Below are 26,480 nucleotides of genomic sequence, written 5' to 3' on the forward strand. Positions count from 1 at the left end.
ATTTTGCATTCCCACCAGGAATGAATGTATGCTCCAGTTGTTCAGCATCTTTGTTAGTACTTAGTATTGTGAGGATGGGTTTTTGTTTGCTTGTTTTTAATTTTAGTCACTCAAGTAGTTGTATGGTGTTCATTTTTGTTTTATTTTTTCATTTTTGTTTTAATTTACATTTGTCATTAACGATGGTGAACATCTTTTCAGTTGCTTATTTGCCAGCCATCTATTTTCTTTGATGAAATGTCTGCAATTCTCCCTCCTGTTTTTTAATTGGGTTGTTTTCTTAAATGAGTTCTTGAGAGTTCTTTATATATTCTAGATATGTCTTTATCACATATGTGATTTGCAAATCTTTTCTTCCTGTTTGCAGCATGTCTTTCCATTCTCTTTACAGAATGTTTCCAAAGACAAGTTTTTAATTTCCATGAAGTCCATTTTATCAAGTTTTCTTTTATGGGTCATGCTTTTTGGACTTGTAGCAAAGAACTCTTCGCCTAAACCAAGGTCACAAAAATTTTCTCCAGTTTTTCTTCCAGAAGTTTAATAGTTTTAGATTTTATATTTAGGTCTATGATCCATTTTGATTTAATCTTTGTTTATGGTATGAGTTGCAGATCAAGCTCATTTTGTATTGCATATAAATATACAGTTGTTCCTACACCATTGATTGGAAAGGCTTCTTTCAAATCCCTCTACATTTTTGCCAAAAGTCAGTTGACCTTGTAAGTGTGTGGGTCTATTTCTTGGACTCTCCCTTATGTTCTAATATGTATCTAATAGGTGGACTCTAAAATATCTACCCTCCACCAATATCACACTTTTATGTTTACTGGAGCTTTTGAATAATTTCTAGATATTATGAGTCCTCCAGGTTTTCCTTTTTTCAAAATTGTTTTGCTCTTTTTAATTTTTTTTTAAGATTTTATTTATTTGAGAGAGAGAATGTGAGCGGGTAGGGATGAGCAGAGGGAGAGGGAGAAGCAGGCTCCCCACTGAGCAGGAAGCCCAATACAGGGCTTGATCCCAGGACCTGGAGATCATGACTTAACCCGAAGGCAAACACTTAACTGACTGAGTCACCCAGGTGCCCTTGTTTGGCTCTTTTTATTCCCTTTTCTTGCTATCTAAAGTTTGGAATCAGCTTCTTTTGTTTTAAATCTTGCTGTAGTTTTTGTATTATGTTATTTTGAAGTACTCTTAAATGTATTTAAAAAATATGCACAAATAGTCTCCTTGGATTCCTTACCCACCTTCTCCTAGTGCTAACATCTTATCTACAATTATCAAAACAAGGAGATTAACATTGGTACAATATTATTAAAAAACTTATATGAAGGGCGCCTGGGTGGCTCAGTTGGTTAAGCATCTGCCTTCGTCTCAGGTCATGATTTCAGGGTCCTGGGATCAAGCCCCACATAAGACTCCTCTTGTCCCTCTCCCTCTGTCCTTCCCCTTTACCCGTGCCCCTGCCCCCAACTCTCAAAATCTTTTAAAAAACTTACATGAATTTCATCAGTTTTCCTATCACCGTTGTACTTTTTCTGCTATAGGATATTATCTCAACGTTGCATGTAACTCTTTTCCCTTAGACTGAAATTTTTATTGCACTTGCATTGGATATATAAATCAATTGGCGGAGAATTAACATTTTAACAATTGAATCTTCTGATCCGTGAACACAGTATGTCTCTCCATTTTTTAAAGACTTTGATTTCTTTCAGCAGTATTTTATAGTTTTCATCTTATAGAACTTGCACATTAATAGATTTATACCTCAGTATTTTTGTGTGTGTGATTGTAAATGATACTTTTTATAAAACTAGAATTCCATTGTTCATTGGTAGTGTATGGAAATACAACTGATCATTATACATTGACCTTGATTCCTGTGACTTGGTTAAACTCTTTTATTTTGGAAGGATTTTTGAAGATATTTTTGGAGTTCTTTATAGAGACAGCTATGTTGTTTGTGAATGAAGACATATTGTTCTTAGTTTCTAATATGTATGCCTTTTATTTCTTTTTCTTGCCTCATTGCACTGACCAATACTTCCAATATAATGTTGATCAGCTAACATGAGAGGACATCCCTGCCTTGTTCTATATTTCAGGAGGAAAGCATTCAGTCATTCACCATGAAATATGGTAGCTCTAGATAGGGTTTTTTAGATGTTCTTTATCAGGTTGAGGAATTTCTCTTCTACTGATCAGTTTACTGAGATTTCTAATCATGAGTGGATATTGGATTTTGTCAATTTGTTTTATGCACCTTTTGAAATGACTATCTGATGGGACACCTGGGTGTCTGACTTGAGTGTCTGACTTTGGCCCAGTGCATGATCCTGGGATCCGGGATCGAGTCCCACATCAGGCTCCTTGCATGGAGCCTGCTTCTCCCTCTGCCTGTGTCTCTACCTCTCTCTCTCTCTCTCTCTCTCTCTCTCTCTCTCTCATGAATAAACAAACAAAATCTTAAAAAAAAAAATGACCATCTGACTTTTCTTCTGTAGTAAGTTGATAATACCAGTTACATTGATTTGACTTTTGCCTGTTGACCTAGAGTTGAATTGTCAAGATAAAAAACCACTTGGTCATTTGATGTATTACCATTTTTAATATATTGACTGGATTTAAGTTGCCAATATTTTGTAATTGATTATATGTGTACATTCATGAGGCATATTGACATGGTTTTCTTTTCTCTTCAAGTCTTTGGTCTTGGTATCAGGGTAATGCTGAACCAGTAAACAAGGTGGGGAATGTTATCTCCTTTTCCGTGTGCTGTAAAATACTTAAGATAATTCCTTCTTAAGTATTTGGTAGAGAATTCTGCCATTCTACCAATGAAACCATCTGGGCTTGGACTTTTCTTTGTGGGAAGGTTTTAAATTACAAATTTAAACTTCTTTAATAGATATAAGCCTGTCCAGATTGTTTCATTTTGAATGAGCTTTGGCAGATTGTGTTTTTCAAAGAATCTGTCCATTTCTTCTAGTTATTAGATTTATGGTCATACAGTTGTTTGTAATATTCCTTGATCATCCTTTTTTATGTGTGAAAGGTATATATTAATGCTCACATTTCAATTTCTTATAGTTTTGTTTTCTTCCTTTTTAATCTTGGTCATTTTGTCTGGGGTTTTATCAGTTTATGGACCTTTTTGAGGCATTATCTTTTGGTTTTATTGACTTTCTACTATTTTTCTATTTTTTATTTTATTCCTTTCTGCTTCCTTTTGTCTATTGTTTTCTTCCTTTTGTATATTTTGGGTTTAATTTACTCTTTTTTCTAGTTTCTCAAAGTGGAAGCATAGATTACTGATTTTTGAAGCATTTCTTCTCAAAATAAGCGTGTAATTGTATACATTTCCAGTGTTGCTTTAGCTACAGCCAGCAATTTTGGTATGCTGTGTTTTAATTTTCACTTGATTCAAAATATTTTAATTTCCCTGTGACTACTTCTTTGACCACTGGGTCATTGAGAAGTGTGATAATTTCAAGCTACTTAGAGATTTACCGAGTATCTTCTGTTACTGACTTTGGCTCAAGTGTGACCTCCATCTAGTGTCTACAGCTTCCAGGGGTTGTATAGTCTCCTTTCAGCTTGCTATAAGCTTTTAGCAGAGTGTAAAAATTTTAGCTGAATGCATTTTATCCTCTTATATGGTAGCCTCATCTTCCCATTCTCTGCCATGGGTGAGCCAGTACATTCCATCTCTCCTTGGCAGTGCTTGTCTTTCCTCAAATTTGGGACTACTTGTTACATAAACTCTGTGATAGGTTCAAGGAAATTTATGATTTTGTAGGTTATTCTTTTCATTGTTGATAAGCAGGGGAAATGTTCTTTCCAGCTTTCTGTATCATAAGGTAAAGCCAGAAGTCTCAGTGCCATGTATTTTAAGCTACAGTCTGGGGAGCTTTTTAGAGTTCAAGCCATAGAGGCAGAGAGAGAGAGGTCGATACCTGCATTATAAGGCTTCATCACAGACAGAACTTCAGTCATGGTCCCCTTAAAGTCCATGGAGTAGCCCCATTGTTTTGTTGTAATAATGTTTTATTTCTTTAACTACAATGACATTCTCAATCTGCACAAAATAACAGGAGTGAGTTTCTGCACGTAACTGCCACCCTGCCTTCTTTCCTAATTTAAGATGTAGACACATAACAGTGCCTTGTGTCAATGGGTGACAGAGGTCAAGGGGTTGAGGCCTGGACTTATCTCTTCTTTGGAATAACAAGTTTCTGCTTAGTAGTAGAATAGTACATCTATATAAGAAGCTCAGCCTTGGCTCAACTCCTACCTGATTATGTGATGAGGGAACAGCCTATAATTAGGCACTTCATTCCAGCTTGGTGATTGTTGAATGAATAGAATCTAAGGAAACCATCTGCTGTAGAGGGTTTTAGGCTAGTAATTGGCAAAATGGTATGACTGGAGACATCAGTATGAAGACATATTTTTTAGAGAACTTAAGCTATTTAATTTGTGGTTAGCATAATCATATTTTTATGTATTAATTTAACTTTATTTATTGCTGTTCTTTTTCAGAAAATACTTCCAGGAGGAAATACATCATTTGATGTAGTTTTTCTTGCAAGAGTAGTGGGAAATGTAGAAAATACTTTATTTATTAACACATCCAATCATGGGGTATTTACATACCAGGTAAGAACCAGGATTAAAACTTTCACTTATTTTATAAACTATAGCCTTCATCTCTGATGTATCATAGGACAGCCTATCAAAAAACTCATAATAGGATAATAGGGAATGTAAGAGTTTAGACTTATTTAGAGCATTTTTACTCACTGCTGTGGCTGTGACCATCCCTATTCAGATCAGACTGAACAATCTTTTAAAGCTCAGCTAAAGCATTAATGTAAGATTGGTTAGCAAAAGAAAAATGAATATTTTACACTGACTAAATTTTTTAAATTTTACTTTGTGCATTTATGAAGCACACTGAATAATAGTTTCAAGATTAAAACATACATGCCTACTCTTCTTTAGTAAATAGATTAAGATTTGTTCTTTTTACGTGTAATTATTGTTTAGGTTATTAAAGATTGTTAAGTTTTATGAATCAAAATTTTGGAATATCAAGGTTATCAAGATCATTAAGAATTATGATGGCACTGTACTACATACTCTACATGCATTTCCGCCTGTGTTATAGATACCATTGTCCTCATTTTTTTAGTTAAGGAAAGTGAAGTTTCAAAAGGTTAAATAATTGGCTCAAATTATGATATTAATGGGTTATTGAGCAGGGATTCAATAATGTAATTACAAAGACCATCCTATTAACTACTGTCTTACACTGCACTTGGAACACTGAGCTCCTTACTTAGCTAATGTCTTACTTGACAGTTTTTATTATATTCTTTTGAGCATTTCTTCTTCAGGACCCAGAACATACCATATATCTTGAAAACTAGTGTCAGAGTAAACTAATTAGTCAGGCACTTGTGTTTATTTATGGTGAATAAGTCTTTAATGGTTCTTTAGTAGACAGCCTGTATAGATGAGTAACTTTGAAGTGCTGTATAGATGACATTCATTTAACATGCACCTGTTGAGTAAATGAAGACTGTCATAAGAATATTAAGACCTTTGCTCTACAGAGGCACCCAATTGCCTGGATGGTTGTGGCCAGGCTGGAGTACCTGAGGGTTGTGATCAGGTCATTCTCAAGTAGAGCCTCAGTGGCCAGCTGTCTTTCTTCACCTCTCCACATCTAGTCTTTCACAAAATCCCCCTCCTAAATATATCTTGAGTCTGTCTACCTCTCTCTTCTTCACTGCCATGTTGCCTCTCACTGGATGACATAGTAGCCTCCCAACAGACCCTCCACACCTCCCCAGGCCCTACCATAGGCCATCATTCACTGTAGTCAGAGGGATCCTCTGTGAACATAAATCACACCTAGTCAACTTGCCCATGGAAATCCTAATGTCCCATTGCTCTTAGAGAAAAATGTAAACTTTTTACCAAGGCCAGCAAGGCTCTGAGATTCTGATTTCATATATCCCTCTTAACCTCATTCCGTTTGACCATGCTTCTTCAGATAGGTCAACCCTTTCCCATGTCATGCCCTTTGTATACTTCCCCTTACCTGAATACACTCTCATTGCTGGCTTTTTCTCATCTTACTGGTGACATCAGCTTACATCACTTCCCAGCCTCACCCCAGCCAGTTATCCAATTACCTGTTTCTTTAGAACTTTTTTATTGTGGGCACCTGGCTGGTTCAGTGGTTGAGCATCTGCCTTTGGCTCAGGTTGTGATCCTGGGGTCCTGGAATCGAGTCCCACATCAGGCTCCCCGGAGGGAGCCTGCTTCTCCCTCTGCCTGTGTCTCTGCCTCTCACTCTCTGGCTCTCATGAATAAATAAATAAAATCTTAAAAAAAAAAAAAACTTTTTTATTGTTATCTAGTCCATCCCTTATACTGGAATATGAGCTTTATGACAGCAGGCATATTATCTATCTTACTCACTATTGAATCATTCACTACTGTATATATTTGTGCCTAGCACATCAAGGGCACTTAATAAATATTTTCATTTGAATGACTGGTTCATCCTGTTTAGTCAGTCAGCCCAGGGCCTTGCCTTCCTATGTGGGTATGACCTGGAGCTGGGCTTAATATTTGAGAAATTGTTTGGGCCCTAGATCCATCTCACTGTGGTTGGAGTAAAGACATCTTTTGATTCCCTATTTTCTTCTTTTGTCTATTCTATGAACTCATGAAAGACTGCTGCCATTTTAATTTCCAATATATTATAGAAATAATTCCAAATACATATACATATATATGTAGTAAATCAAATGTGTAGCCAAATCAGTTATAGAAATTACATGAGTGTTCTTTTTAAAGGTAAAGATTTTCCATCTAAATAAGACTCCCTAGATTTCCCTAGATCAGTCAGTTATAACTATAAAAATGTTAGTTATCAAAACAACTCAAAATGCATTTTTTTCACCCTTAAAATAGGTATTTGGTGTTGGAGTTCCAAACCCATATCGACTGAGGCCATTCCTTGGGGCCAGAGTCCCTGTGAACAGCAGTTTCTCACCTATCATAAATATACACAATCCTCATAGTGAGCCTTTACAGGTGAGTTTATGATGGTGATTTTGAATGAGTTTCATTTTGGCAAAAATTAATACTTAGCATGAAATCTCAGTTTGTTAGAGTTTTTGAGACTATTTAAAATAATGGAGTTTTATGGATATATCAAAGTGGGGGTATTCTTCTAGTGCAGCTTGCTGTGGTTGGAATTTTGGGTTATAGTAGTCCTGGTATTGAATTTTTGAAACCACTTTTAAAACTGTGGTTTCTCTGGTGGTAGAGTTTAGCAGCTCTGCATTTAACTTAAGAGTTTTCAGCTGCATAATGCCACTACTTTTCTGCCATAACATAAATTTTTTTAAACACTTATTTTTGGTAATAAGTTTTGGGTGATGGCAGCCTGAAAATTAAAAGTCCAAGGGTAGGGTAATATAGAATCATGATTAAAAGTAAACTCTTTTTTTCTTTTAATTAAAAAATCCAGCTCCTAATCTTACTCAGTCTGTTAGTACTGACTGTTTTCAAATCTGGAATATCCTCCCTAATTCCGTCTCTGTACAGTGGGAGTGGTCAGTGTTGCTCCTTTATGTACTTCCTAAAATGCCCACCTTACATCCCCAATGACTTCCAATTATGTGACATTTGCTGCCACTGTAGCTTCACGTTGTGTCATCTGATTGGAAAGTGTTCTGGATACTTTCCAAAATAGTCCATAATATCCGCACCCACGCTTCCCAGAGTTCTTTAGGACCAGTACTACAGGCCTTAACACTAGCTTAAACGTGACCAGTGGAGGGAAAACACTACATATTGTGGTAAGCTACAGAGCTTTCACAACCAAAATGATTCTTCTTGTCATCTCAGAAACCCCTGGTAGAAATGTTCACAAACAAAAAAAGAGAAAAGGAGGAAGAGCATAGTGAGATTTTTAGAGCATGAATTGTGAGATTATTTGCTAAATTAGCAAGAAAGAGTTTTCTCCCTGACACTTGGCTAACATTTGGTGAGCATAGCTTCTAATAAAAATATTCTGCCCAGGGCAGCCTGGGTGGCTCAGCGGTTTAGTGCCACCTTCAGCCCAGGGCAGGATCCTGGAGACCTGGGATCAAGTCCCACGTCAGGCTCCCTGCATGGAGCCTGCTTCTCCCTCTGCCTGTGTCTCTGCCTTTCTCTCTTTCTCTCTCTCTCTCTGTCTCTCATGAATAAATAAATAAAATCTTTTTTAAAAATAAAAATATTCTGTCCAAATTTGAATTATTTTTAACTAGATATCTTCATTACAAAAGAAGAAAGTATTCTTCTGTTTTTATGGTGAAAAGTATTTCCTCTTCATCATCACTTGATCATTTATATCCTTTGGGCTAACTTTACGTAATGGTGTATTTTCCCTGTTCTAATTTTTATCACAAATTATACAGAATTTCATAAATTCTTGCTGCTTTCTTTGACTGTTTTCCATCAACTGATTTTTATTGTTGTTGTTTATCTAGACTTTTTCCAATTATAACATTTTAATGAAGAATATATGTTAAACTGGACTTTTCACCAGCATATAGGAGAGCATTTGGAAAAACCAAAACTGCCCTCTTAAAAACCAGTTGAGATTTACCTAGAAGGCACTCTTACCTGATGGTTCTATGTTATGCTGTGTCCATTAGTTTTATCATTAAATTTAAGAAAGTACTGTAAATAAGTTGCAACTGATGATATATATAAAACACAAACATGAGTGTGTTCTCACTGACAAAAAAAATGTTAATTCAAACATGTGAAGCAAAAGTCCTCTTGAATCTCTACTTTTTAATCCAGTGCTATCCAGTAGAATTCTTTTTGATGTATCTGTATCTGCTTTGTTCAGTACAACAGCCACCAGCCACATGTGGTTAATGAACAATTGAATTTGTGGCTAGGGTGACTGAAGAACTGAACATTTTGTTTTATTTTATTTCAGTTATTTTAAATAATCACATGTAGCTAATAACTGTTGTATTAGCACAGCTCTAGTCCCAACCCTCTCTTCATATATACTATCCGTACTATCTTGGTGTGTCTTGTCAGACCCTTTTCAGTGCATTTGCATGCATATATGTGGACACCCAAAAATAAACATTATTTGTGCAAATTTTTTTACATAAATTATATTCTCTATATATTTCTGGCTTCCTTTTTATATGTTGCTAAATTAGAATAAATAGCACTGAACTTAAAATCAGGAATATGTTGTGTTCCTAGTTTTAATGTGATCTTTCCTTTGAATTTTATAATGTGACCTTTTCTGGCCCCATTTCCTTATTCCTTTCGTTATAATCAGTAGTCCACCTTTTAATCTTTGCTAAAGATTAAACACATTGTTATGCTTGTTTCCTTAATACCTTGAAAGATTAAACAAAATAATATATGATGTGGGTTTTTAGAAAAGGTTCTACAGTCACTCCATCAGTTAAAGTGGTATCACTATTAATACAACTGGGACTATAGGGAAACACTGTAATAAATCAGAAGGCATGTAATAATAATACTCAAAGAAAATCTTAGCTTGTCAGTCTTTGCTAAATGTATTACTTTAACAACAACATACATCAACAACCTTTAAGTTTATACTAGAGTATTGCTGTTTTTCCTGCTCTGTCTTTTTTTATGTCCTCCTTAAGGACTTATGTGATAAAACAAGTGAATGTCTTCCACCCATTCTTTTACTTCACCCCAAATTTGTATTTAATTAAGTATATTCTTTTTAAGAGATAGGGTTACCTGCCTTTAAAAGAAAGTCTCCTGCCATATGACCCATTCTCTCCCTAGGTATTTACAGAAGAGAAAAGAAAGCAGATGGTCACACAAAGACTTATACAAATGCAGCTTTATCTGTAAAGACCAAAAACTGGAAGCAACCCAAATGTCCATCAGTAGGTGAATGGATCAAAAATTGTGGCATAGCCATAAAATTGAAAAGAAATGAACTATTAATATATACAACAACATGGTGAATCTCAAAATAATTACATTGAGTAAAAACAACCGGGAACAAAAGTGCACTGTATGATTCCATTTATATGAAGCTTTAGAAGATATAAACCTAATTTAGAATGACCAAGCACAGCTCATTGGTCCCCCCTCGTAAGGGGGCATAAAGAGACAGATTGCAAAAGGCATGAAGAAAATGTGGAGATAATGGGTATATTTAATGTCTTAATTGCAGTGGTAGCTTCACCCTTGCATATGTGTGTCAGAAGTTACCAAGTTGTGTGCTTGAAATATGGGTAGTTTATTGTACATCAGTTACATCTCTGCAAAATCATGAGTATAGGTACAAGCCACAGAGGTATTAACATTTGCTGTGATTTTGCCACGAAGAGAAACCAAATGCTATCATACTGCATTAAAACTGTTACATATATCCCAAAATAACATATTCTTCACTATTTCACGATTATAGTAGTTGTTAGATCTGCTCCTAGATCTTTTTATAAGTGTGTGACTAAAGAAGCACTTGTGTTAATATAAGAAGTATAAAATTTGTATTTTCATAAACTATTTTTCCTTTGGAAAAAATAAAAAGTGTTCTATGGATGAATTTTCTTTAATCCATTGTCAAAATAACTACTGTTTCAAAGTTTAATATTTGAAAATTAACTCTGTTGTGAAAGTTACCTTGTTTTAATTAAAAATAACCACCATTGGTCACACATATGAAGCACTGACTCCAGTGATAAGACATGATATTTATCCTACTTTTATATCTGTAAATATTTTTATTTTTCTACCACACAGGGTGTCAGGCTCATTTCTGTGTAACAGCAAATGGCTTGCATTGAGAATATGATATCAAACTTAATCATCATGTGCTTTTTTTCACAGGTTGTAGAAATGTACTCTAGTGGAGGAGATCTTCACCTAGAACTTCCAACGGGTCAACAAGGAGGCACCAGAAAACTGTGGGTGAGTGCTGGTATACGTTTTCCTCATGTGTGGTCACATGGAACGAATTATTTTCTTAAGTAAACCAGGAGTTATACACTACATTTATCACCTATGTAAATGTGGGTGCCTTTCCCTTAATTATATCTTAATTTTAAATTTACATCAGATATATTTGAAAATTGGGTGATACAGGGAGAGAAAAGTATAAGTAATCTTTGGAAAGAAGAGTGAACAAAATTGGTCAGAGATTTAACCCACTGTGTGGAAAGGAAGAGATTTCAACTATTCTTTTCACAGAATAATATTGGTAAAGTTGTCTCTGAATCTAATCATTTATAATCTGCTCTCTGCTAAGATTAAGAAAAAAAAATTTGTGATAAGGATTCATTATATGTGTGAGATAGAGAATTGAACATGCAGGCTTATTATTGATAGAGATGACATTTTCAGAGGGAATGTACTCAAGCCCTCATGACAACTTAGAGAATTTTAAATTCTTAGGTAATCGACATCCACCTTTAATATTGTTGAATATTGAACACTAGTTTCTGTCAGTGCTTAGAGAAACACTTTTTCTGAGAGAATGCTGGCAAATATTAACCAAATCAATGATTATGTAGCAACTACCTTAGTTGTAAAATTTCCTGCCATAGGAAGGTTTTTCTTTAAATGTTACCTACCATGCCTTAATCAAAGAGGGGAATGACATAGTAAGAGCAGTTCTTGTACCAATGGTATTCAGATTGCTTCTTATCCATAACTGAAGACAACAGACTTTATTGCTACGGATAAGTTCTGAAGATCAAATTTATTTTTTAAGATTTTTATTTATTTATTCATGTGAGACACAGAGAGAGAGAGAGAGAGGCAGACACAGACAGAGGGAGAAGCAGGCTCCATTCAGGGAGCCCGATGTGGGACTTGATCCCAGGTCTCCAGGACCACACCCTGGGCCAAAGGCAGCGCTAAACCGCTAAGCCACCCGGGCTGCCCCAAATGTATTTATTAATTGCTCTATTAAACACACCTATCTTTTTGTTCTGTCTTCTAACCAGTCTCAACTAAGGAAGGGATGTGGAAGGGACGTTTTTAGGATGTTAACTTGAGCAATTAGAAACAAATTTGTCAAGGATTTGGTTAACTCCTCAGATATTGGAACACATTAGCAAGTAGAAATATGTAATAGATAGTCCATTTATATTCTTTCACAAAAATGCTTCATCTTGAAATTTTGTTATTGTTTGAAAAGTCTTTGGGAGAAATAGTATGTAAAACAGTGCTTCAGAGAATTAACTATAAACTATTCAATTTGTAGAACTATCTAGATAGATAGAAGAACTCAGAATTAACTGTGAAATATAATTGGTATCTAATAAACATAAGAGAATTCAGATTTTTTTTAAGATTTTATTTATTTATTCATGATAGATGTAGAGAGAGGGAGAGGCAGAGACACAGGCAGAGGGAGAAGCAGGCTCCATGCCAGGAGCCTGACGCGGGACTCGATCCCGGGACTCCAGGATCGCGCCCTGGGCCAAAGCAGGCACCAAACCACTGAGCCACCCAGGGATCCCCAAGAATTCAGATTTCTAATTAGTTAGGAACTATAATGAATGGTAGCAGAGGTGGCATAATGTTTTAATACTCCCAGTGGCTACAAGGAAAGATAGAGTTATTCTTATTCCTACAAACCTAGAGTAAGAAAAAAGTCAATTGGCCTTGACCTCGCCCTCAGCCCATTTACAGTGTACATAAGTCCAGAGACCAAGTCAGCTCCCTAGAGATGGGGAAGTGGATGGTGCATCTCTAGTGGTCCCAGGAGGGTTCCAATCACTTCTTTCCTACTTTGAGGCTAAAAAGTTCAGAGAATAGAGGTAAGCGAAGACCAGTAAGTTCTGTCACAGGATCTCCTCAAATATGCCAGAAGGTGTGTGCAGAGCAATTCTGGTGATCCCAAGGAAGCCAGATTGTTGTAAAACCGGAAAAGAATTCCATCTCCACTTGATCTTAGCCAACAGGCCAAGAAGCGATAAGAATTATATCTCAAAAAAAAAAAATTTTTTCCCCCAATGCATCTTCTTTCTAGTGAATATGAGTGTTCTCTCATTACAGGCCTAAAACTTTTTACTATCTTACTTGCTAAGAGCCTTACTAAAAGGAGTTGATGAACTATAGATTTGCTTGGGAAGCTCTGTTGAGTTCAGTTTTAAATGAAAAGATGAGATCTAAGCTCTCTAGGTTATTATTTACAGAGATTCCTCTTTAGACTTCTGGAAAAGCATTTCCCTCTGATGATGACATTTCTATTTGTTAGAGAATTTTAGGACTGAATTATATGCCCAGGTGCTATGCTAAAGAATAACTGATTTTATAGATTAATTCTTTTAATGATAATTTTGAAACTGACAATTTGTTTTCAGATTTTATTTCTTTCACTTTGCTCACTTTTACCCCATGCTTCATCAATTCTAAGATGCACTTTTTTTTTTAATATTTTAATGTTCTTCGAAATTAGAGTCTGTTACAATCCATGGAATATATTTGTTTAATTGGCAATGCTTTTCTTCTTAGTAGGTATATAAAATAATAATGCATCTTTGAGTCATTGTCATCTTATTCACTAAACTGTGGTGGTTTTGCAACATTACAAAAGCCGTGCTATATTATGGTCTGTTAACTTGTCAGGAAATTCCTCCTTATGAAACCAAGGGAGTGATGAGAGCCAGCTTTTCATCCAGAGAAGCAGATAATCACACAGCCTTCATCAGAATAAAGACAAATGCTTCAGACAGCACAGAGTTTATCATTCTTCCTGTTGAGGTAGAAGTTACAACAGGTTAGTGGAAAACCAAAGGAGCTGCAGAAGTGTTTGTTTTGTCTTCTATGCATCTTACTCTGGGCAAAGTGAAATCTAATGGTTTACTCTTCTCTTTTCCAAGCTCCTGGAATTTATTCCTCAACCGAAATGTTAGATTTTGGTACACTACGAACACAAGGTAAAGAAAAGAGACTGTGTTTTTTGTAAGTCTTAAAAAAAAAAAAAAGAAAAGAAAAATGAATCCCTCTGATCAGAGCTGAACAGCTGGCTCTACTTTAACTCCCTGGTAACTCAGCTTTGAAAGTTACCTTTCAGTGGGTCACAGGATCGTGTAGAAAGCTACTGTTGGTAACTCAAAGCCCTTACAGGTTCATACCCCATTCCTCTGAGGGACATCAATTGCTTACCAGGTGGGAAAGCAAGGTCGTGAGATAAGTGTAAGTCTTCCAAACAGAAGATTGAGGCAGAAGGTAGTTTCTGAGTTTTTGAATCCAGTTTGTCACATGTTCAGTTACACTGAATCTTTTTCAGAAAGGAAATAAAAAGCTTTACTTCTGGATTCTTACTTAGAAATAGATTATTCAGTTATATTATACTAAAAATGTTAAATTTTGCTCCAGGTGGCCAAAGAAAATAATCAAATTCTAAAATTGAAAATACTCAAGCTAAAGGATTTATTAAGGAAAAAATAGAAATAATTATAATTTGGAATTTCTGTGGTCCATATGTAATTAGAATTTGATTGTTTAGGATTGAAGACCACTTCTGAAAATTAGATTCAGTTTTAATATAATTTCGCATTGCACATTATCAATTTGCTTCCTTATGCTTTACTAGAAAACTAAAAGATTAGTAATAATGTCTAATTCCACTAATAGATTGTGTTTTGTTTTGTTTTTGTGGCTATTTAGGAGGGGGCAGTTCTTGTAATACACTGTATCCTAAGTGAGTAAGGATAGAATCACATTCTTTTTATTAATGTGATTGTAGTTCTTTTCACATTCTAGAATAGATTCATTCTGATACCTAATAAGGTAAAAATTCTAGCTTGTTATAAAGCACACCTGTTAAAGAAATATTTCTTTTCTTCAATTTTAACAGATCTACCAAAAGTTTTAAACCTTCATTTATTAAATTCGGGAACAAAAGATGTGCCAATAACAGTAAGTTTTTATCTGTTTTCTCCTAATTTGTTTGTTTTTAAACTTACAACAGAGTTAAAAATAATTAAACTCTTACTCTAAAGGATTCTGTTTTATGGTGGCCTAGTGACACTTCAGTTCTAAGTGTTATGTGAGAAACCTAGCCTGCCTGTAACCAACAGATTTTAAGGATGAGAGGGAAAGTAGGTGATCTTCCCCAAGCTAAGTCTGAACCAAAGTCCCTGAGGTTCTTCTTTAGGCAGAATCATATAAGGGGGCTTATGGATTCTAATAAATCTTAGGGTGTGTACCAGGTACAAAGAAAAATGGATTATAAGGATTCCATCAGGTTTAGTTTTTAGATGTAAGATATGGATAAAGTAAAAAGAAAGGGAAAATGAGTTCAGTTGAATTGGGAAGAGAAATAATAAAGCAGAGATATGGTAGGTAATGTTAGAATGCTGTTAATATTTGTCAAAGGGACCCCTTGTAATTGGCAGCTATTATACATACTAGATAGCAGACCATAGACTAGGATCTTCTCTTCCTTTCACACATGCACATAGAACAAGTGACTTCTCTGCCTTTCAGTGGAATTGGGAAGCCATTACACAGTTTTAGGGGAAAAAGAGAGAGAGAGATCCAAATTTTGGTTTGGCTCACCACTTTACCTCCTGGCAAAGTCCCCAAGAAACGTACATAGGGAATAATGGAAAAAGGAGGCAGTACATTTTTATTATAACCTGTGCTGATGTCAGAAGCCAAAATTCAGAGAATTCTAATAAAATGAAATACATCAAATGGGCATAAGACTTAAAGACCTTTGTCCATCCATGGTCAAATCCAGAGTTTACTGCCTGCTAGTGGAGTAGACCAAAGAGAAGAGAGTTTACAAACCCTAAACGAGGGAACAAGAGATGGTCATCCCAGGTAACCATATTAATGTACGATAACCGTACTCACTGATCATAGTCCAGGCAGTGTCCTGCCATCTGACCTAGTATTTTTTCCTGCTAGCTAGAAGAACTGAGGGGATGGGATCTGATAGAGAACTTCCCCCACTCCACAGTGGGCTGTGAAACTGCCTCACTTAGAGTTCCTGCCTGTCCACTATTGCAGGCTGACAGACCTGTGACGCAGTTGCCTGGGCCTGCTGTGATCACAGGAAGATGGCTTCCTCAAGGGTCCTCAAGGGTTGGGACTGCACCACAGATGACGAGGAACAGTTCTTTTGACCTGGCCACCTTGATGCCATTGAAACAAAACACAAAAGCAGTAAACAGCAGCATTATGTCTCTTATTTTTGTTATTTTTCTTCTTAAATAGCAAGTATAGTGCATATATTTTTATATGCTTGCTTTTAAAAATATACTCTTTTCTGTTTTTTTTGATTCAGTGACTTGATTTTTTTTTTTTTTAATTCAGTTTTTGGAAAGATTGTCCTCAGAGTCCCTATGGAATGCCACTATCAACATGTTCTCCAATAATGACCTTTTACATAACAAAATATTCAATGAATGTTTCTGTTCTACGATTTCTTTGTAATTCCTATTTATAGCAGTAATTAATTACATTTTTCTAAATACATAACGCGGATTGTTACTTTATTGAGGGGTTAGTGACTGGTTTTGGTTCTTTAACTATATTGACATTTTCACAAGTCTACAGAAAAATGAGCAAAATAAGAATAGTATAAATAGAATAGTATAAATAAGAATAGTATAAATGTGAGTTGTACGTATGTTAATATGAACACCCTTTCTAGACTGTTATGCAATAATATACTTGTTTTCTTTGTTTGATGTTAAAATATCTATTGTCTTGTAAGGTGGTAGATAACTCTGTTGTTACCTTTGTTTTCCAGTAGAATGAGTTAGGAAGTATTCTCTCTTCTTCAATTTTTGGGAAGAGTTTGTGAAGGATTAGTGTTAACTCCTCTTAAATGTTTGGTAGAATTCACCGATGAAGTCTCTGGGCCAGGGTTTCTCTTTGTGGGAAGTTGTGAAATTCATTCTCTTAAGGCCTTTTCAGATTTTGTTTTTTCTTGCCTAAGTTTCCGTGGCTTATGTCTTCCTAGGGATTATGTCATTGTGTCTCAAGTTTCTAATTGGTTAGCATACCAGTGTTCATAGCATTCCCTTACAATTCTTTTGTCCCTATGAAGTAGATAGTAACATCTATTTTTTCATTCTCGATTTTAGTAATTTAGTCATTCTTGATTTTAGTAATTTAGTCTTCTCTGTATTTAAAAAGTGGTTTTGGTCAGTCTAGTTAAGGTTGTCAATGTTGTTGATCCTTTAAAATAGCTAATTTTTTGTTTTGTTAATTTTCCCTATTTGTTTGCCATTAAAACATCCTTTATGTGATGAATAAAAAGATGGTAGGTAGTAGGAGATTCCACCCTTGATCCCTTGCCACCATCACCCTCACATTTGCAAAGTAAAAAATTAGAAAACCTGTTAGACTTCCCTCCCCAGCCATAAACACAACACACGTTTTAGATTTTCCCTAAAATGAAACACAAAGGTCTCAGTATCGCTGTTCCAGGTTAACATTTTAAAATCTTTCTTTATCCAGAATTGTGATTCTTTATGTTCAGAATTCTCTGGGTTAGTTTATCCAAGTTTTCTCCCTAATAGAGTATGATTCCTTCTGCTAGATTAGTTTAGATTGCTTTGGCTGCAACTTATTACCTTCTTTGAACTTTTTGATGCTGATTTCTTCTTTGCCCCAGTTGGCCAGATAGAGCACATTTACTGTATCAATGGTTAGTGTACCACTCTTCCCAGCCCTTTTTCTCTCTGGTAAGCTCAAGTATTTTCTCCCCTGGGAAAGCATCTCATAGCACAGCTTCCTGGCAGCACATTTGGAGATCCCTCTTTGGCTCCGGAGAGCAGCTCTTTGGCTGTAGGGCAGACACTGGCTGTCGTTGATGGATCACCCGGCTATTGCCTCAGTTCAAGATGTCAGATAATTTTTATTTTTGTGTGTTCTCCTTGCTGTTTGTCCATGACTGGTTTCTTCTGTCTGTGGGACACCATGGCACAGTGCAGGGTCGTTAGAAGAACTTTAATGTTGGGCAGACTTCATTCCTGCAGTTACTTCCCCAAATGGAAGAATTGAGAGATTTGATGAAAAAAATGCTTTTACTTAGCCCAAGCAATCTTTCTAACTTTTTACATACAATGAACGGGCCAAAACAAATGTCTTTTTCAATAAACATTTTCTTTAAAATGAAATTATCAATTAATCATAAAAATATGAAAAAATACCATAGTATTCAATTTACTTATAACTTAGAAGGAAAGAGTCCCATGTTCTGCCTTTAAGGATACATGATAAGTCAACATTTTTGTTCTTACTATGGGTCAGGCACTATGCCAGGTTCTTTACATGGATTACTTTATTTAATACAGCAGTCCTATATAACATACACAGGTTCTAGTTTTCCAAAGAAGGAAAATGAATCAAAGCTTTTTTTTTTTTGAGGCGACTTCTTCAACTGTAAAAACCCAAGTTACTTGAAAGTATGTTAGTATATAATGATACCAATCGAATCTTTACAGATACATCATTTTAATTTCATATTCAGTATTTCTACTAAAAACATTGACCTGTAATATTTGTCTGTATATCTGCATCTGTAGGTACCTGTGCTTGTATTTTTTCTAATGTCCAGAGCCTACATTCTACCAGTGTTTTGGTAGTTTTGTCTTATTTCCTCATTCATTCTTCCTTTATTCACCCAGTAAATATCTAATGAACGTCAACTCTAAGCCAGTTTCTATACTAGGTACTGAGAATACAGTGGTAAATCAGACAACCAGGGTTTCTGCCCCTATTGAGCTCACCGTTTAGCTTGGGAGACTGATGACAAGTATACAACATAATTGTAAATTGAACCAAGTTCTAACAAAAAAGAAACAGAATGCATGTGTGTGGGGGAGGGAGGTGGTTTAGTTAGGGTTGTTTCTGAGAAGCCGATGTTTGAGGTAATAACTGAAGAGTTAGAAGTTTGGCCCACAGCAGAAACAGCTTTGGATGTCATGGGAAACAAGTAATAAGGGTTGAGTGTAAAAGGTGAGGGCCCACGAGTTCATCATGGCTTTCTGAGCTTTGAGAGGTATTTAGATTTTATTATAAGTGCAACAGCAAATTCTAGAATTTTAAGCAAGGGAGTAAGATCATCTGATTTATGTGTCATAAAAGTCATAGTAGCTACTTTGTGGAAAGTGCCCTACAGTGAGTTGGGAATCTGTTGCACTGGTCCACTTGAGATAATGTTTGTTAGCTTAGACTTCTTACTGTATTGCCCAGGGACAAATGCATCTACTGTGGAAACAGAGTTTTAAGAGAGCTTCCTAAGGTTTTTCTCCCTCTATTTTTCTGCATAATATACCAGACATAGAGACTGACATTTTTAGAAGTGCCCCTACCTCTGTCTATTTCACAAATACGTAACATCTTAGGATAAACTAGGTGTTACTAGAAGCTGAAGGGTTTTTTAATTCCCCTTCCGGGAATCCAGAGTATCCTCATCTTTCTAGATATGGGAGTCCTAAACCAAGTGTCTCAAAATAAGAGTTTCTCACCTGTGAATGGACAAAATGCCCAGGTTCAAGCCTCCCTGACATTGTAGTGCAACTTTGAGAATATGATTTTCTGCACCACTTAAAAAAGCAGTGTGGTATAAATGATGGAATAAATTTGCTTGAGATATCTTAAGAGGAACATTAGTACAAAGTTTCCTTGCTGAGTGATGAGTAAAAATCATAGATAGATAGATAGATAGATAGATAGATAGATAGATAGATAATCTCAGTTTTGCCACTATCATCTTCATATGAGCTTTAGTGAATTTGTGTACCTATTGTTAAAAATACAATTGTTACATGCTGAAACATTATTTTCCTTGCTTGTTCAGATGTTTTTGTAAATAGTTTCAGAATGTCCTGGGCCTTTGAATCTGAATTGAGAGTTACTGAGCATAGTTGTGTATGAATATCATGAGAAAAGGCTAGAACTATATTTAGAACATGTGCAAGCTGCCTTTCCTGGGAATCTTGCCATATTTTTTCCACTTCTCAATTATCTTTAGTAAGCAACAGTTAGTGATTAATAGTAAAACAGATTGTTAGTGTAAATATGCTTAATACAAATTAATGATCATCTATTATTTTTTCTTTAAAGCCACCAGAATGAGCCAACTATTTAAGTGTTTTATTTGTTTGCCTTTGTTTTTGTTTCCTTGAAAAATGGATTTTAGGGTTCCCTGGGTGGCTCAGCGGTTTAGTGTCTGCCTTCGGCTCAGGGCGTGATCCTGGAGTCCCGGGATCGAGTCCCACATCGGGCTCCCTGCATGGAGCCTGCCTATGTCTCCCTCTGCCTATGTCTCTGCCTCTCTCTCTCTCTCTCTCTCTCTCTCTCTCTGTCTCTCTTTTTCTCTGTGTCTCATGAATAAATAAAATCTTTAAAAAAATGGATTTTAACTGATTTAGGCTTGGGGGTTTTTTTTCAATGATAATAAGTGAACAATTGAGATCATTCATATGGAACATAAGTCAGTTGAATATTTGTTTACTATTGGTATAATATATATATATATAAAGGCAATAATACTGAATATAAAAAATGTCCTGTGATAAGGAAATCCTTAAAGTAATATATTTCATGTGAGAAAAGTATTTTTCATCAGGTGTTCTAAGATCTTACTACTTAACAGTGAGTGTATTTTTAAATTTTTTTATTTAAATTCAGCTTAATTAACATATAGTGTAGTTAGTTTCAGAGCTAGAGTTTAGTGATTGATCAGTTGCATATAATATCCAGTACTCACTACATGAAATGCTCTCCTTAATGCCCATCACCCTGTTACCCCATCCCTCCACCCATCTCCCCTCCAGCAATCCTCAGTTTCCTATAGTTAAGAATCTCTTATGGTTTGCCTCCTTTTCTGTTTTCATCTTATTTTATTTTTCCTTCCCTTCCTCAGGTTCATCTGTTTTATTTCTTAAATTCCACATATGAGTGAGATCATATGGTCTTTGTCTTTCTCTGACTGACTTATTTCACTTAGCTTAATACCCTCTAGTTCCATCCACATCGTTGCAAATCTTTTTGATGACTGAGTAGTATTCCAGTGTGTGTGTGTGTGTGTGTGTGTGTGTGTGTGTGTGTGTGTGTATACCACATCTTCTTTATCCATTCATCTGTCAGTGGACATCTGGGCTCTTTCCATACTTTGGCTATTGTGGACTTTGCTGCTATGAACATTGGAGTGTGTGTATACCTTAGAACCACTATATGTGTATCCTCAGATAAATGACTAGTAGTGCAATTGCTGGGTCATAGGATAGCTCTAATTTAACTTTTTGAGGAACCTCCATACTTTTTTTCCAGAGTGACTGCACCAGTTTTCATTCCCACAAACAGCTTACAGTGACTATATTTTAACAAAATATCATTGCTTAGTTGTTTCTAGTATGGTATTGTGCAGGCTGATAATGCTCAAAAAGTGTTATGGTTGTTACTACTGAACTGCCACTTTAAGCATGTTTGAAAATGGTCAGGATTCCATTGCTGCTTTGCCATGTTCAGTAGAGCATGTGGAAGACCTCTGCAAACTACAGAGCTTCATCTGATCATCTCTCTAACAAATGACCTCAGGATGAAAGTGGCTCATTTGAAAAAAGAACAAAATTAATAAAATCACAATACTTTGTAGATAGAATCTTACAAAATACCTAATCCAATCTCCCTAGTGAGAGGCAGGAAAAATAAGGCCCAGAGTAAGACAGCTTACTCAAACTGACACTTCTAGTTAAATAGTTAATATCCTTTTGTTGCATAAAGGATCACTGTGGCACTCATATTTACTTCTGTGCTGCCTTCCTTTCATTTGGAAGAAGCATTAGTGTAGTAGTATAGTATATGAAACCTTTCCATTTTGTAGTTTATCTCACAGATCAAACTGCTTTGTTTTATTGTTAAAAATAATAGACGTGCACACACAAGCTTCAAGGAATGAAGAAATTTGTATCTTAAATGATTGCTACTAACAGCAAGCTTATTGATAATGAATATATCAATATGAACAAATCCACTTGCAAGTAGAGATTCAAGTAGAGATTCAAAAGCAAATGAGAAATTCAGAAGAAAGATAAAAGTTAAAATCCTGAGAGAGCCTAAGGCCAAGAGCTCAGGCTATTAAGATTTCCAGCTCAGAGAACTGCAGAACCATCCTTAGCGCCATCATTTCAGACCCAATAAAGACTAACCACCAATGAAAAGGGAGGTGCCCTGCTGTCTGGTGTAAAAGCAGTATCCGTAATCACGTGTATAACCAGCTTTGTTCCGTGTGATCGCGAACACAATGCAAAATGAGCAGTTTTTCTTCCTACTCTTCTCAGGTGCTTCTTCTGCCTTCACGCAACTGCCCCTTATTCAATTTAGTCAGATTCCACTTTTGTGGATCAACTGAAAAGCGGGGTAGGGAGCCAGGGGAAGAACTTGGGTGACCTGCGGGGATCTGACTGCGCTCATGTTAGCAGGCACACCTGATAAGGGTCACAGAAGAGAACTATGTTCTTTCTATGAGAAACATAAGGCTTTGACAACAAGTTTATAAAGCCCCTGAAAATTCACCAAAAACCCTCGAAGGGTTTTTTTTTTTTTTAAGATCTTTTTTACTTATTCACGAGAGATACAGAGAAAGAGAGAGAGAGGCAGAGACACAGGCAGAGGGAGAAGCAGGATCCATGCAGGGAGCTCGATGTGGGACTTGATCCCGGGACTCCAGGATCATGCCCTGGTCCAAAGATAGGCGCTAAACTGCTGAGCACCCAGGGATTCCCCCTGAAGGGTTTTAAGACCGAAGTAAGATTCTAATTGAATTCTAAGGGAAGATTATTGATCAAGATTTGTGTACAATACCATGACTTCATTAATACATGTTTAGGCACTAGATGCCAAGTAAAGGGCCCAGACCCTGGACCAACTCAGAGCATCTGGTTTCCAGCCCCACCTCTTGGTGACTAGCTATTGAAATACCCCTCCACATTGCAAGGTTCTCTTCATCTGTAAAACAGGGAATCAGGTAGCGATCTTTAAGGTTCCTTCTGAAGACAATTGCTTTGTGTCAGTAAGGATAATAAAAAAGTAACTGCACCTTAAAATGCATTTATTTTTCTGGCTTGCTCCAAAAATGCAAGCTTTTACTGTGTTTGTTATTAAAGGTTAATTTGTTGAATAGAAAGATTTTATTTTTTAAGTTTGAACTGTTCTGACCTCTCCATGCTAAAAAGCCCTTCAGTCCACACTACTCCTCAGGCCCACAGCTGCGAGCTTAGCCCTGCCTGGTGACAGCGACATACCTCACTTGCACAGCCACATCCTAGAGACATAAAGAAAGCACCACCAAAAGTGGGATCTGCAAAACTGCTTTTGCAGTGGAGTACCAGCTTCCAAATTCATGTTTATTCTTCATCTTCATATAGTCAGGATATTACATTTGGTATTGTGAAGTTCTTTAAGAGGCACCCTATCACATCTCTTCCTCTCATATATGAATTGGACACTTATTTAGAAAATAAATACCTTTATTTTCTGTTTTATGTATTCATACCCAGTGTCTACGCTGGTTTGTCTCCAGATTTTTATACTCACCTATCATATACTTTTCTTCTGGCCATCATTTTATTTCATGAAGATATTCTAATGAAATTAATGTGAAGTGGTGTCAGCGCGGCTCATTCTATTTAAAGGGAGCACATAATCTTTTCCAATTTTGGTTCTGCTTTGCTTTTCCAGTACACTCTTCCAGTGTAATGTAACTGAACCATTAAACTAAAATAATGCTATATATATTGTTCTGTTTGCAGAGTGTTCGACCTACACCACAAAATGATGCTATAACAGTACACTTTAAACCAATTACATTAAAAGCTTCGGAAAGTAAATATACCAAGGTTGCAAGTATTAGTTTTGATGGTAAGTATTTAGCTTTCTCTCTCTGATGAAGTGATCTTATTTTGGTAAACTAGAAGGCATGTATATTGACATCTTAATATAGAAACATCATTTTACAGTCAGATTTTACATTACAACTTAGGTTTGGTTTTTTTTTTCCGTTTTTCTTTGAATTCCAATTAGTTAAGATACAGTGTAATATTAGTTTCAGATGTACAGTGTAGTAATTCAACACTTCCATACAACATCCTGGGGTCATTTCAGCAAATGCACTCCTTAATCCCCATCACCTCTTTATAAACCATTACAAACTCTTATTTGATTGCTTCACAAAAGAAAATGCAAGTTCATAAACTGAAATTAGTATTAGCAAATACATTAGAATTGTAATTAAATTTTTGTGATCTGCGTTTTCACATATATACCTAGTAAGCTTTGCCTTATGTCATTTTTTTGTAATTGAGTGATAATGTATTTGAATTTCAGAAGCATGTTTGAATTTGAGAATAGAAATAAAGTATTCTCCATAACAGTTTCATGTACTGGCTTTTTAAACAAGGCAGACAGTTCTGCCTAACCTAAAATAATAACCTTTATGATAGCATTGTCAAATTAGAGAACTGAAAAAAAATTAACTATTATGTAGTTAATATGACTTGTATCTTATGTATTTTGACATTTGAAATGTTAACCCATGCTTTAACATATTTTAATTGCATGTTTTTATTCAGTTTTGCCCACATTACTAGAACATTTATTGAGTTTGCTATCACAAAGTTTTTAAAATAGTGATTTAATGGCTGCTTAACTGTTTATATAATTATACTCAATGAGCACTGCCACTCAAATGGGGCTTTTCTCATAAGGGCTCTTGCAAGTGAGGAGCCCTGAAGCTTACGCTTTGGCTTTATGATGAAGCCACCTCCCTGCTCATAGCTCACATTTCACAGCCATACTCCTCATCAGAAGAGAGTGTTTGATCACTGTGACCTACCAAGTATATTACTCAGCCATTAGAAACGACAAATACACACCATTTGCTTCAACGTGGATGAAACTGGAGGGTATTATGCTGAGTGAAATAAGTCAATTGGAAAAGGACAAACATTATATGGTCTCATTCATTTGGGGAATATAAAAAATAGTGAAAGGGAATAAAGGGGAAAGGAGAAAAAATGAATGGGAAATATCAGAAAGGGAGACAGAACATGAGAGACTCCTAACTCTGGGAAACGAACCAAGGGGTGGTAGAAAGGGAGGTGGGCGGGGGTGGGGGTGACTGGGTGACGGGCACTGAGGGGGGCACTGGATAGGATGAGCACTGGGTGTTATGCTATATGTTGGCAAATTGAACTCCAATAAAAAATAAATAAAAAGGAATACTGCAAGACTGTACAGTGTTTGCGACAGCATCTGCACTTTTTTACATGAAGAGTTCTGGGGAGGATCTGGAGCAGTGCACAGGCTGGGTGCCAAGCTTTAGTGTTCATCCTATTTGAGATCGGAGAAAACTCCTGAAGAAATCAAGATTAAATATGTGTCATACTTTCATAACCCAGCTATCAAAAAATAGTATTGTAGAGGATTTTGATGCCACGGTTATTTCCAGATTTATGATAAATTGTCTTCTCTGTTGCTGGGATACTACAGTCACATCTACCAGTATCAGCATCAGCAGGTGCATTCTCTTCTCTTCTCTCACTGAGAGTGGGCAGTAGTAATTCCTGACACTGAGAACTGAGACCCTGAGAAGGATCCATCCTTCTGTTAAATCCAAGCAGTAGGGGAGTTGCACACCAGGAGCCAGGTGTGCTATATAGTTCTCTCAAGCTCTTCTTCTCCAGCTCCTGATTCAACAACCTAGTGAATGTTTCCCTTCTTGAGATAAATGAGTGTCAGTAATGTTGGCTCTCTGAGGTCACAGATTCTAAAAAAAAGTCTTTCTTGGGGCACCTGGGAGGCTCAGTCAGTTAAGCATTCGCTTTTGGCTCAGATCATGATCCCAGGACCCACAAGCCCCACATCAGGCTCCCTGCTCAGTGGGGATTCTGCTTCTCTCTCTCCTGATCTCCCTGATTGTGCTTTCTCTCTCTCTTTGACAAATAAATAAAATTACAAAAATAGTAAAGTTCTTTAAAAAAATAAATGTTTCTTAAATTGTGTAATATTAGTAAAAGGAAAAGTATCTTTTAAAGCAAATGCTACATTTCTTAAAAATGGTTTTTATTATCATGGGAAAATCCTTTGACCTTTCAACTCACACCTCTCCTTCCACCACCCCTGTGCATAAGGGAATATTGTAAAGCCTCCTAAAATAATAAACCCAGTCATAGCTATACAGCAAGCAAAAAGAAATGGGGCTTAATGGGAGTTTTAAAAATCTGAAGTCACTATCTGCTTAGCCACATACTAGATGTCATACCGTTTTTTTATTTTTCTTTTTTTCTGCTAAAGTTGAATAATACACATTTGCAGAACTCACAGATAAATTCTCCTAACTAGAAGTGTTCCTGAAGTACCTTAAACAGCATAAAGTTAAACAGCTTCTTTATTTGCTTTGAAAG

General features: G+C 36.1%; 1 protein-coding gene across 1 annotated transcript in view; it reads left to right on the forward strand.

Annotated features, from left to right (window-relative positions):
* TMEM131 (transmembrane protein 131) overlaps positions 1-26,480 on the forward strand; it is a 225,902-nt gene that overhangs the window by 142,381 nt on the left and 57,041 nt on the right. Inside the window, exons 6-12 of the mRNA XM_055328071.1 lie at positions 4,546-4,662; positions 6,994-7,116; positions 10,927-11,007; positions 13,675-13,825; positions 13,929-13,985; positions 14,909-14,970; positions 23,829-23,937. Of these exons, the coding sequence (XP_055184046.1) occupies positions 4,546-4,662; positions 6,994-7,116; positions 10,927-11,007; positions 13,675-13,825; positions 13,929-13,985; positions 14,909-14,970; positions 23,829-23,937 (700 nt within the window). The remainder of the gene's footprint in view (positions 1-4,545; positions 4,663-6,993; positions 7,117-10,926; positions 11,008-13,674; positions 13,826-13,928; positions 13,986-14,908; positions 14,971-23,828; positions 23,938-26,480) is intronic.

This window comes from Nyctereutes procyonoides, unplaced genomic scaffold, assembly GCF_905146905.1.
Source record: "Nyctereutes procyonoides isolate TBG_1078 unplaced genomic scaffold, NYPRO_anot_genome, whole genome shotgun sequence".
NCBI lineage: Eukaryota > Metazoa > Chordata > Mammalia > Carnivora > Canidae > Nyctereutes > Nyctereutes procyonoides.